Consider the following 13,205-nt stretch of genomic DNA (forward strand, 5'->3'; position numbering starts at 1 on the left):
CACCGGTATGCTCATCGTCATAAGCTCATCATCTGTTATGCTCTGGGTACCGAAGTATGGTGGTGCATACTGCATAGGCAGCATGGCAATGACATGGCTGGGCCTGCTACTGCATGGTAAGGCAATGGATCGCCTGTTTTTAACCCCCATTATTTCTAGCAGGAATGTCCAAAGTAGATAGCTGTGATCCGTTTTTGTTCTGATTTTGGGTGAACCTTTGGTGGCCCTGATACCTTTACTGTTGTGATGCAATGTAATTTTTGGCGGTGAGGCTGAGATGCGATTCCGGTGTGCTAATCTGATCGTGGATGCATGATAAAACACAAATCGTTGTTCAAGTGGAAAACGAACAGGGGATTTTTTTTCCAACCGGGCTCACACCCCTTTTCATTAATTTTGCAATCAAAGGAAATATATCAGTCAGGTATCGTTGTTCGAAGATCGCAAGCTAGGCATCAAGCCAAATAGGACAACTACTAAGCAAAGGAGACTGAAAGGGGGTAGCGGGTTGGTGCATCGCCAGGAAACCCACTGCATGACAACCCTGAAACGGACTATCAGCTGTGGGGCGAAAACCTGATGACACTACAACCACCACACGACACAGACGAAACTGTCTAGAGGATAAAACTCCAGCGGACAGAACTAACAACACCAAAAGACCGGTCCAGCGGGCATCAGACCCAGTGGATATAGGACCTAAGCTACAGCGAGCACTGAGCAGACTAGCCAATCTGAATACCATCCCCGTCTCCCAGGAGCCCCTGCCGTGCGTATATGGCCTGTCCGCCAGGGCAGCCGCCACCTGAGCAAGTCTCTTCACACCAGCGTGAAATCTTGTCTTGTCATCCTCCTTCAGCAACCCTGCCCAATATAACATAAAAGAACAAGCGGTGAAGACAGCCTCCAGAGGAGTGCGAGCATTATAATTGTCAAAAGTAGTTTTGTTACGAAGACACCACACCCCCCAGCACACGGCTGCAATAATCATCATATAAAACCTCTTTCCACTTGGAAAGAATTTATACAACCAAGCTAAACTTTGCCAAATAGATCCGGGGGCACAAGAGGCTCCTGCTGTCAACCCCAATACGCCCCAAACCGTACGGGCGAGAGGACAGGTAAAAAAGAGGTGATTAGCAGTTTTCACATTTGTGCAGAAGGAGCACACATGATTTCCTGGCCAATTTCTACGCCGCATGTTATCGCGCGTAGGCACAGCATTTTGAAACAGTTGCCATAGGAAAATTTTTATTTTCAAGGGGATCGCAGCTTTCCATAACATTTTATAACTAGGTCCAGATAAATCTCTCTCCAGCCACTCATAGACCGATTTAGTAGTAAATTCGCCCCTACTATTCAGAGACCAGGAGATAGTATCTGAGTTTTCATTCACAACCTTCTTCTTAGCCTCGCACACCACCCAGGACCATTGCTCCTCTAATTCACCAAACAACCTACGTCTAAAAGCAAGCTCGTAGTTATTGGCCACGAAGGATGCAATGGTGCACTCTTGGTTTTGACAGATGTCGTACAGGACAGGGAACCGATCCCGCAGTATGCAGTTATCAATCCACGGGTCATGCCAAAACCTGGCCAAATTTCCTTTATTAATGTTGACTTTCCTCCCAGCTATATAAACCTCTTTGACCTTCATGATAGATTTCCAGCAAGGGGAGTCAGAAAAACGACTGCGAATATTCGCAACGGTTTTATTTCTGAAATACTTCGCTCGAACAATACGTTGCCATAACCCATCACCAGTTTCTAACTTCCTCCACCATTTCACAAGGAGACTAATGTTCTGCCTGTGGATATCTTTCAAACCCAGGCCACCGATTCTTTTAGACCGACAAACCCTAGTTCATTTGACCATATGATAAGCTCGCTTCTTATTCTTTTTCCTCCAAAAGAAACGTCTGCGGTGTTTATTAATTTTTTCAACAAAGGTTTTGTTGAAAAGTAACATGGACATCAGATACGATGGAATACCATCCAGACTAGAACCTAGCAGGGTAAGCCTAGCTCCAGATGAAGCTACATATGCTACCCACTCATCCAGTTTTTTGATCAATTTACCATCCAGGAAGTCCAACTCAATATTTTTAAGAGCGGAATATGTAACTGGCACTCCCAAGTATCTCATGGGTAAGGTACCCACTCGACAGCCAAACATCTCTGCATAGATCCTGTCCGTTTCATTATCTCCTCTGATAACAAATACTTCACTTTTATCATAGTTGATTTTCAACCCCGACATGAGCTCAAAGAGATAAAGCACCAGCTTAATATTGACAGCTTTTTCAATATCATGTTCAAAACACAAGACAGTATCGTCAGCGTATTGTAGGATGCCCACCCCTTCCTCGATCAGTCCAGAAGCCAGCCCTTTGATGAGATTATTTTTCTGGGCTGCAATAACCATTTTAGTCAAGCAACCTGCTGCAAGATTGAACAGGAACAGAGAGTGTGGGTCGCCTTGTCGCACCCCTTTAGCACTCTGAATATAAGGACCTGTCTCGTCATTAATCTTGACACTTACCGTGCCATTCCTTAGGATTTGCGACACCCATCCACACCACTTTGCGTTAAAGCCACGTTTAACATGACAATCAAGTAGGAATTCCCAATTCACTTTGTCATAGGCTTTCTCAAAATCGATCTTAAAGATCACTCCCACTTCTTTTTTCACATGAGTATAATGCATCACCTCATGCAAGGATAGTATCCCGTCCACAATATGTCTCCCCTTAATAAATGCATTCTGTTGAATACTAAACAATTTATTAGCAAACTTCACGGCCCTAAGATCCATGGCTTTAGTGATCAGTTTATAGGGACACCGCAGCAAACAAATGGGTCTATATTGTTGGATTGTTTTAGCATCAACTGATTTAGGCAGCAACGTGATGACCCCATAATTCAAGCGTTGAACATCCAAGTTGCCCTCGTAAAACCATTCAAAAAGATTGAACAGTTCAGGGCTCACAACATCCCAACAATGTTGATAGAACTCCACCGGTATGTTGTCCGGTCCAGGAGCGCGGTTAGTTTTCATCTCAAACAACGCAGTTTTAATTTCCTCAAGTGAAAAAGGACGTGTCAGATACTCATTATCTTCAGGCGTGATGTTTTCATCCCGGGACCAAAGGGAGGCATCAATCTTACAAGTATTACCAGGGGCCGGTCCAAATAGGTCTCTATAATACGCAGTAGCATGGGACAGTAGATTTTTAGTCCCTTCTACAATCACCCCCCACACTCCAGCGAGATCATAGAATGTTTTCTACGTCGCCCATTAGCCACTTTATGAAAAAAGTCTGTGTTATTATCACCTTTTAGGAGCCATCTCCCATTAGAAAACTGATGCCAATGGGTCTCTTCCTCAACATACATGTTATTAAGTTCTACTAGTATGTCCAACTTCCTAGTGTAAGCCTCCCCACAAAGATCATTCTCTTCCTCAAGTTTTTCTAGCTCTTGTAACTCGAGCTTAATAAGATTTTTCCTGATCTTATTCTGACCAAATATATTGGAACCCCAACCTTTGAAAAATTTCTTAATTCTCTTCAGCTTGATGTTTAATACATCAATGGGATCATTAGTATAAACAGGTTGGGACCAGATTTCAGCCACCAGAGGGAGAAATTCCGGGTTATTCAACCAGGCATTATCAAACTTAAAGCATCTATTTCCAGGGGTTCTAGAAGAAGCAACCCCCATCTAGAAGCAAGGGGTTGTGATCGGAGATCTCTTTAACCATTTTATGTACTGATACCAAAGGAAAAAGGTCCTCCCAGTCCGAGGACATTAGGACCCTATCCAACTTTTCCAAAGTAGGGTGCTCTTGCTTGTTCGACCATGTGTAAAGGCCTCCTGACATGATAATCTCTCTCAACCCCAGCAAATGAATAACAGAGTTGAAAACATCAGAGAAATGGGACAGTGGGGTTTTCTTGTTTTTCTCCCCACTATGACGCAAAATATTAAAATCCCCTCCCACTATGTAAGGAATAGCAATCCTATGACACATAGAAGATAACTCTTCTATAAATTCAGGTTTACTTTCATCTTGTGCGGCCCCATAGGCCACCAGCAAGGCCCAGTTACAATTCTTACTCTTATCCACCAAATTAACCTGCAAAATAAATTTCCCATGAATCACCTCAAGGATGTCAAACTTGGTTTTATTAACCCCACAAAGGATGCCTCCAGATTTCCCCCTAGAAGGATTCCACTCCCAATAGAATTTTTGTTGTGGGTCCAATTTTCTAAAGAACGAAAGGGAATAGTTACTTTTCATAGTTTCTTGTAACCCAAGGAAATCCACCTCATTGGCATTAATCATGCCAGTGAGGCAGGTAGACATGCCCTTCTTACCTGCCCCCCTACAGTTCCAAAAGATGCCAATCATTTATAATGACTAGGTTTCTCTCTAGCCCTGGTAGGTCTGCCAGGATGCATAGCAGCCCTACCCTCCCCCTCTTTTTTCTGACTTCTAGTCATGGGTCTAACAGGATCTTTATGTGGAGAAAAGACCACTGTTCGCCTTCGCTGGTTTTTTCTCTTTTTTTGTTTAGATTGGACAAGGATAAAAGGTTCATCGTCTTCTCCCTTATCTGTTTCCTCCCAAGTTAAAGACAAGGGAATACTGTTACCCAGGCCATCCCTAATAGCTATATTGGAATGAGCTTTTTCATTTTTCTTATCAAGAAGTAAATTCCTAGATATTTCTAGTTCATGAATAACATCAACAGTATCAAAGTTATCATCAGGAATTTGCACTCCCATGAGAGATGCACGCAGCACAATCTCAGTATCAGATAAGACAGAGAATTGATTTTTTGTGTCAAGCATATTTTTACCTTCAAGATCTCGTTTCTTCCTCCTGTTAGCGGCCATGTCCTCCACGTTTTCCAGCTTCTCAAACTGTCTGCGTGAAGACAACTTTTCAGGCGCCACCACATCATGCAGAGGAGACCCAGATGGTGATTCAACAGTGTACACACTGCAGTTCTCTCCTCCCTCAGTCGAATCTTCTTCAAGAGGAACAATATGGGGTAAAGAAGGCCAGATCACATAATCTGACAAAGGAGGAAACACAGCCCCATGAGAGTTATCATAATGCTGAAGAAACATGGGGGAAGGAGGAATAGGAGTTTGGATGATTTCCCAAGCACCTTTTTTAGCATTGGCAACAGGAACATCCTCATCATCACATCCCATCCCATCCTCCATGCTATCAGAAGACATGTTCATTGGAGAATCATAATATGGCACTTTTTCTTTGTCGTCTTCTCTGGCCATGGACTCAATAAGTAATTCAGTATGATTCCCGACGTCACTATCCTCCTCTTCTTCATTCTCAGTTACCACAGTCAGCCTCTGCGAGCTTTTTTCATAATTTTGTGAGGAATAGTTCCCAACCATAGATGCATTGGTGTCCCCTGGTTCCACAGAGGAAGCAGGGTATGAGTCCACCCTAGCTTTTTTCGGAAACGAGGGAGATGCACTGCTATCAACAGTAACAGAAGCCTGATTCTGTTCCTCCCCAACCAATACCACTTTCTCAACTTCATAGAAGAAGTCATAAAATTGCTTGCCCAACATCCCTTCAGCAGATGGAGGGATTTTTTTAACCTCTCGGCACCCAAGCAATATCCTGGCATATTCAGGTTTATGAATAGTTGCCTCATCGACTTCCAGAGTTATACCAACCAACCCACCAGCATATGCAACATGTTCAAAGCATCTTTTTTCTAATGGTATGTTTCTCACTCGCACCCAAGCTTTTTCCATGCTCCCCTTAGCCCCCACAGAAGCAGACCATGGAGTAATGCAAACAATGACCAAACCATCTTTCAAAGGGAGACGTTTACCATAACACCATGCTCTCTCAACTTCACTGGCATTAGGAAACCGCATGACAAACTGAGTCGGGCTAATGGAACGAGCAGTGCAACGCCATTTTTTCTTGCCAGGTTTGCGAGCAAAAATGCAATTAAACTCATGCTCGATCTCTTTCACAGTAGCAGCCCCCTCTATGATAGTGATGACTACAGTATTAGTTTTCTCAGAGTTCTGTTTAGATGCACATAAATCAGGGATATAGAAGAAACCCTGGCCAGGGGACCGAAACCCACACAGCAAAGGAACACACTCCCACGGCCTCAGAGATTGACACAATTGAGCCATATGACCAAGTTTATTGCATTTCTCGTAACGAATGGTAGGGCAACGTGGAGCGAAATGACCTGGATTGTTGCAGTTGAGGCATCGTTCCTCGGAGCTCTTGGCGGCCGGAGTCGTGGTCGGATCTGCGGCAGGGAGTGGTGCCGCAACCTTGGACGTCGCCGTCTTCTCCCACTCCTTGGCTCCTCCTCCCCACGCCCGCGCCGCCGCCTCCCACTTGTCTCCACCCCTCCTCCTGTAGATCTCGAGCTCCCAGCTGTGGTCAGCGACGGATCTGGCCGCTGCCACACCATATGACGCGCCTGGGTGGGCGGCGGCGGCTTGCGTCCTCCACCAAACCCTCCACGGCCAGGGAAGTCGCGCCGGCCGCCAAATCTCTCCCCGCCTTGATCTCCCATCGTCTTGAGCGGGTCACCGCGGATCTTCAAGCCCCCGGCGATCTGCGCAAAGGAGCGGTCGTCGCCGCCGACCTTGCCGCGCCACCAGCCGAAGGAGTCGCACGGCGGAGGCGGAAGGGGGGAGGAAACCCTAGCTCTCTCCCACAGGTGCCCGAAGAGATGGGCGAGATGCGAGTCAGATCTGGTCGAAGTGGTGGTAGGTGGGGAATCGGAAGTGATCCCCTCCCCTCGGCTGCCGATAAATATCTCCTCGCCATGGCCCCAAGTGGGTCCCTCATGGCGGTGAGGCGGCCATGGATCTGATCCAGCAGCTCTCCCGGCGCCAGATGTCTCGCATCCAGCCGCAGCATGTCGCTCCTCCTCCCCGCGTTGCATGCAGGGTCCCGCATGCAGCGAGGCCGTGCATGGCGGTGCGATCAGCCGGTCAACCCTAGCCAGATGACACGGGAACGAGATCACCTGGCCGATCTCGATGCGCTCTCCCTCGCGCATGTACCGCGCGTCGACCGTCACGCCCCGCTTGTCAATCGGCACCATCCGAAGCGCGCCGTGTCGGAGGTGGATCTCGCCGTCGTCGGCGGTGAGCGTGCGCGCCGTGACGAGGTCGGGGACGAACGTAGCGTGCCAGCGGGTCGCCGTCACATCTTCTCGTTCGCCGGACAGTAAAACGCGGCGTGTTCCAATTTTCAAAATGTTGCCCCATGCCAATGCCATGACGCAGCGAGAGCCTGGAAGTCCATCTAGAAGAGCCAGAGAAGAGTCCCAGCCGCCCAAGTTTCAAGCCGCGCGACCCGCCTGCCTGCCTGCCCTGTGCCTTCCTTCCCCAGTTCCCCTCGTCGGCCGTGGTAACTGACACCTCTCCCCTTTCCACGCGAACCCACCCAGCAGCAGGCCAGGCCAGCGCGGACCGCCCCGTACTCGCACCACCGCGTGTCGGGCCTCCGCTGCCGCCGCGTGCCCGTGCCCCGTCCCACGTCACGGCTCCCCTCGAAGGCCCGTCGACCTCCAACTACTCTTCCCATTACAGCTTATGATTTGATCGATCTTACCTTACCGCTAACATCCATTCCAATTTCCACCAGCGATCAGAGCGTAGGCCAGACTCTCCACAGCAGCGGCAACGCTAGTACTACACCACATGCGGCTCTACGTGTGCGTGCTCGAGGCGCGCGACCTCCCGGCGCCGCCGGACCGCCACGGACACGGCGACGGGGGCGGGCTCTACGCGAGGGTGAAGGTGGGGAGGCAGAGGGCGCGGACGCGGGCGCTGGAGCTGGCGGGCCCGGGCGGCGCGGCGGCGTGGAACGAGGAGTTCGCGTTCGCGGTGGGGGAGGAGGAGGAGGAGGTGGTGGAGGTCCAGGTGGCGCGGCGCCGGGAGGAGGGGACCGGGAGGGAAGTGCTGGGCAGGGTGAAGCTGCCGCTGCCGCCCGCGCAGGCCGCCTCCGCCGCCAGCGGGAGGCACTCGGTGCCGCCCACCTGGTTCACGCTGCACCCCAAGCACCGCCGGAAGGGCCGTGCCGCCGATGCCGCGGACTGCGGTGCGTGCTGCACGCATTTTCTGCTAAACCTTTTTTTCTTTGCGTGCTGTAATTTCGGTAAATTCCTCCTCGAAATGGTCGGTGCGCGCGGCCGGCTTCTGGGCGAAGCTACCCGTATTGTCTACCGTTGGCAAATGCCGCACGCAAGCTCGCAAGCGATGAGCATGCTCTCACGGAATGGAAAGTCAGTGCCTATCATCGTAAGCCACGGAATGGAAAGTCAGTGCGTATCACCACCTTGAGCGCACCGGCGATGCAGCGTCATGTCTCTCTCACGGGTGAGACATGAGAGAGACGGGCGGCATGTGTAGTGGTGATAGAATAATCACGCACTAAGCCCAGCTTTTCTGCCTGACGCATACAGTCTTCTGTCTGTGCTGGTAGTTTTCAGACGCGATATCTACCGACAATTCCATATTTGTCTGGAGAGTTCAGGCCCAGTAAATAAATGTGGAGTATATGTTATATCTTGCGTGATGATTGCATTTTGTATCATCTTCGTTGGTGAATTGTCTGTCTGCTGATAATGATTTTGCTTGTGTATCTTCCTGCCAGGGAAAATTCTTCTCACATTCTCACTCTATGGAGAGAACAGTGACAATACTGTCATCCACTCATCTCCCTGTCCAAGCTCCAGGAGTGGCACAGATGTGGAAATTGAGAGATCAGATTGTAGGGAACATTCAGGCGCCAACGGTGTGGTGCTTGATTCCGCAAGGAGTTCTGCAGTGGAAAACACTTCTGCAGATTATTCTGACCGTTCAATACAAGCAGATTCCGAAACAGTTTCTGAAGATGATGGCCTGGTAGAGCCTAGTGCAGCAGCAACCACAAAGAGTGCACATGACAGTGACGCTGAGCCGTCTGTTTCAGATGCAAGCTTTGAAGAAGCCATGGAAACCATGAAGGCAGCGAGTAGCACACCAGACATGCCGGATGATCTCGGCGGCGGCGTAATGTTTGAGCACACTTACCTCGTGGAGGCGAAGGATTTGAACTCTCTTCTCTTCGGACCTGATTCCCAGTTCTCCAGGGACCTGCGTGAGCTGCAGGGTACCACGGACTACGACGAGCAGCCATGGACATGGAAGAGCCAGGACCCTCCCAGCTTAACCAGGACATGTCGGTACACCAAAGGCGCATCAAAACTCATGAAAGATGTCAAAACCATCGAGGAACAGACGTATCTCAAAGCCGATGGCAAGAATTTCGCCATCATGACTCGGGTTCGTACTCCAGAAGTTCCATTTGGAAACTGCTTCGAGGTTGTCTTGCTCTACAAAATAACCCATTCCCCTGAGTCTTCACCAGGTGAAGAGAGCTCACATCTGACCGTATCATACAATGTGGAGTTCCTCCAGAGCACCTTGATGAAAAGCATGATCGAGGGAAGTGTTCGGGATGGGCTCAAAGAGAACTTCGAAAGCTTTGCGGAAATTTTGTCTCAGCATGTGAAACTGGCTGATGCCGCAGGGATGGATAAAGAGCAGCTGTTGGCGCCACTGCAGACGGATCGTCAGTCTCATATCAGACTTGCTTACAAGTATTTCTGCAATTTTACTGTGATCTCGACAGTGATAATGGCTGTGTATGTTCTTGTGCACATCCTTCTGTCCAGGCCAGGACCACTTATGGGCCTCGAGTTCAGCGGTCTAGATTTACCGGACACGTTTGGAGAGCTGATCACATCAGGCATACTAGTTCTTCAGATGGAGCGTTTTCTAAATATGGTATATCATTTTGTACAAGCAAGAATACAACGAGGTATGCCTTATTTCAACTTTGCAGCTACTGTATCTCTCTCTCATGCACAACACATGCGACCGAACTAGTCAATTTCATAATTGTGCTACTTCTGAAACCGCCTTTTGACACAGGAGGTGATCACGGGGTTAAGGCAAATGGTGACGGTTGGCTATTAACTGTAGCTCTGCTAGAGGCCACAAGCTTGCCGCCTGTTTCTTGTGGATCAGTAGACCCTTATGTTGTGTTCAGTTGTAATGGTGTAACGAGGACAAGCTCTGTTCAACTCCAGACTCAGGAACCTCAATGGAATGGTTAGTATATTTCACTTGTTAGCCCACCTCACACTTGTCGAAAACCTAGTAGCTTTGTCTGATGTATGATTGATTGACTTGTGACTTAACTGAAATATTGCTGCAGAGATAATGGAGTTTGACGCCATGGAAGAGCCACCTGCTATGTTGGATGTTGAGGTTTTCAATTTTGATGGCCCATTCGACTTGGCAATCTCATTGGGACATGCGGAAATTAACTTTCTTAAGCACACACCAACAGAACTAGCAGATATATGGGTACCACTGGAGGGAAAACTAGCTCAGACATGCCAGAGTAGGCTACATTTGAGAATATTTCTTGAGAATACTAAAGGACCTGAGACATCAATGAGAGATTATCTTAACAAGATGGAGAAGGAAGTCGGTAAGAAGGTATTGTTTGGTTAACTTGCCCACAGATGTCCATTAGTGGTAACATTTTTGACAACCCGACTATTCGCATAATTTTCTTGCAGTTACATGTTCGGTCGCCGCACAGAAATTCAACATTTCAGAAGCTTTTTGCTTTGCCTCACGAAGAGTTCCTTATAGCAGACTATGCATGTTCCTTAAAGAGGAAATTGCCATTGCAGGTAAAATTGTTTTAGTTTGTTATTTATTTTTTCCTCCCTGGATTTACGATGTTTCGTGGTTTTCTGGTATTAGGTGAAGAAAGAAAGTTATGTTATTTGTGGATGATTCTTAGATATGTTCATGTTAATAATTTAGTTGGAAGGTTTGATAAATCAAGCCTCTTGGTGAACACTGTTAAGTTGTATTGGTTATGAATGTTCATTTGTAGTTGCTCTGCTGCAGGGAAGGCTATTTCTGTCAACCAGAATAGTTGGTTTCTATGCTAATTTGTTTGGGCATAAAACGAAATTCTTCTTTCTGTGGGACGATGTCGAGGAAGTCGAGGTGTTACCTCCATCTTTCACAACAGTAGGCACCCCATCATTGGTGTTTATGTTAAAGAGTGGGCGTGGGCTTGACGCCAAGAATGGCGCGAAGTCGCAGGATAAGGAAGGGAGGCTGAAATTCCAGTTCCATTCATTTGCATCGTTCAACAAGGCTAGTAGGTTTGTATCCTCCGATACCTCCATCGGTGTCGAAATAAGTAGGTTCCCATTGATGAAAAACCACCGTTTCTTTTTAGGACAATCATTGGTCTGTGGAAAACAAAGTCTTCAGCTATTGAACAGAGGGCCAAGCTGGAAGAAGATCATGGAGATGAGAGCTATGACGATCTTGACGACGTTCAGTCTATGTTGAGCATTGGAGACGTGACCCTCTCAAAGGAGTATACAGTGGAACATCCTATTGATGTGAGATCTCTATTGCTTCTCCTCTCTTCTGTTCTTCTGTATCCAACGGATATCCTTTGATTCCTCGTTGGCAAATTTGCAGGCAGATTTGCTGATGGGGGTGTTCGACGGTGGCCCCCTGGAGACTCGGACGATGAGCAGGGTGGGGTGCCTCGACTACACGGCGACCCCGTGGGAGGAGACCAAGCCGGGCGTGCTGGAGCGGCACGCCAGCTACAAGTTCAACCGCTACATGTCCATCTTCGGCGGCGAGGTGGTGAGCACCCAGCTGAAATCGCCCTCGGAGGACGGCGACGGGTGGACGGTGTACGACGTCATGACGCTGCGCAACGTCCCCTTCGGCGACTACTTCCGGGTGCATCTGAGGTACGACGTACGGAGCGTGGCGTCGTCGGAGCCGCCGAGCTGCCGGTGCGAGGTGCTGGTGGGCATCGAGTGGCTCAAGAGCAGCAAGTTCCAGAAGCGGATCGCCAGGAACATCTGCGACAAGCTGGCCCACAGGGCCAAGGAAGTCCTCGAGGTGGCCGGCAAGGAGATAGCCTCGGCAATGTCGGGCTCGGCTAGCTAACTGAGTTGGAGGATCGGGCGTTTTTGTTGACCATCTTCCGGCAAAGCTGCGTGGAGCGTAGCAGCTTAGTCGTTACCGTTTCGTAGCTGACGGAGACGTGACACGCGCGAACAGCAGTGCGCTAACACCCCAATACCCGATGTATTAGTGCCTACAAACTTATACAGAAGTAAATAAAAAGAGCGGAGGAAATCTTCTGTGGGAAAAGTATCAAGTATGTAGAGCACGAAAGCTATGTCGGCATGTCGTTGAGAAGTGGCAAGACGGCTGTCTGGCGCAGCGTTGTGCGTTGCGTCGGCAACTCGTCTCACGGGCACTCGTCTGGGTAGATCCGGTGACGACACCTTGTGGAACGTGGGCAGCACTTGCGCCTGCTGTCTTTCGGCCGCGCCGCGCGTGGGCGTCGAGTGGTACTGGTACCTGCCGGTGGGATGCGGATCAGGAGTGATCGGTTAGTTCTACAACAACTCCAACACACGCAATTTGCCCGCTTTTTGTCCATTTAGATCTGTTTGGATACATGTTTTTTGTCCGTTTAGATCTGTTTGGATGCACGTTTTGTCTTTTTTATTAGTTTGTGATTCCGTTTAGATCTGTTTGGATGCACGTTTTGTCTTTTTTATTAGTTTGGGTTGATCAGACGGATGCACATCCGTTTGGATCCACTTGAACGCGCGTTTTATTCGTTTGGGTTGATCAGACGAACGTGTGCATCCACCTTTTGATTTGGGTCGGCTAGTATGTTCAACGAGAGGCATACCCATATTTGCGCGTGTTCAAAGAAAAATTATAAATAATACACCCGCTTGCTCTGGACCCCTTTCACACTCTATTTCAGGCATCAAACAATTGCCTACCCGCTTGAAACTTCGTATTGTACCTTCTTACTTTGCTCAATGATTTTCTTAAGTTCCAATTCGAGAGATTCTTTAAACCACCTTTCCCGAGTCATCTACCAGATAAGCAACCTTGCAGAGGTCCGTTCTTCTAAAGTTACCCCTTATCCGTTTGTAAGTACGATGGAGTTCCCGAAGAAAGGATGACAATTTCGTCACGATGCCCTGATGCAAAGAAATGAGGACATCAACGCAATGGACTGACGTCTTCGATAAGAGCAACCAAGACAA

The 13,205-nt window shown here is 48.5% G+C and overlaps 1 protein-coding gene across 1 annotated transcript; it reads left to right on the plus strand.

Annotated features, from left to right (window-relative positions):
* Window positions 1-7,380: 7,380 nt before the first annotated feature.
* Window positions 7,381-12,285, plus strand: LOC123053632 (C2 and GRAM domain-containing protein At5g50170). The gene is made up of 8 exons (XM_044477139.1): window positions 7,381-8,128; window positions 8,684-9,892; window positions 10,006-10,185; window positions 10,292-10,578; window positions 10,662-10,778; window positions 11,002-11,264; window positions 11,342-11,510; window positions 11,593-12,285. Exons 1-8 carry the CDS (start codon window positions 7,729-7,731, stop codon window positions 12,076-12,078), a joined length of 3,111 nt encoding a protein of 1,036 aa, XP_044333074.1. The 5' UTR covers window positions 7,381-7,728; the 3' UTR covers window positions 12,079-12,285.
* Window positions 12,286-13,205: the final 920 nt, after the last annotated feature.

Source organism: Triticum aestivum, chromosome 2D (genome assembly GCF_018294505.1).
Source record: "Triticum aestivum cultivar Chinese Spring chromosome 2D, IWGSC CS RefSeq v2.1, whole genome shotgun sequence".
NCBI classification, from domain to species: domain Eukaryota; kingdom Viridiplantae; phylum Streptophyta; class Magnoliopsida; order Poales; family Poaceae; genus Triticum; species Triticum aestivum.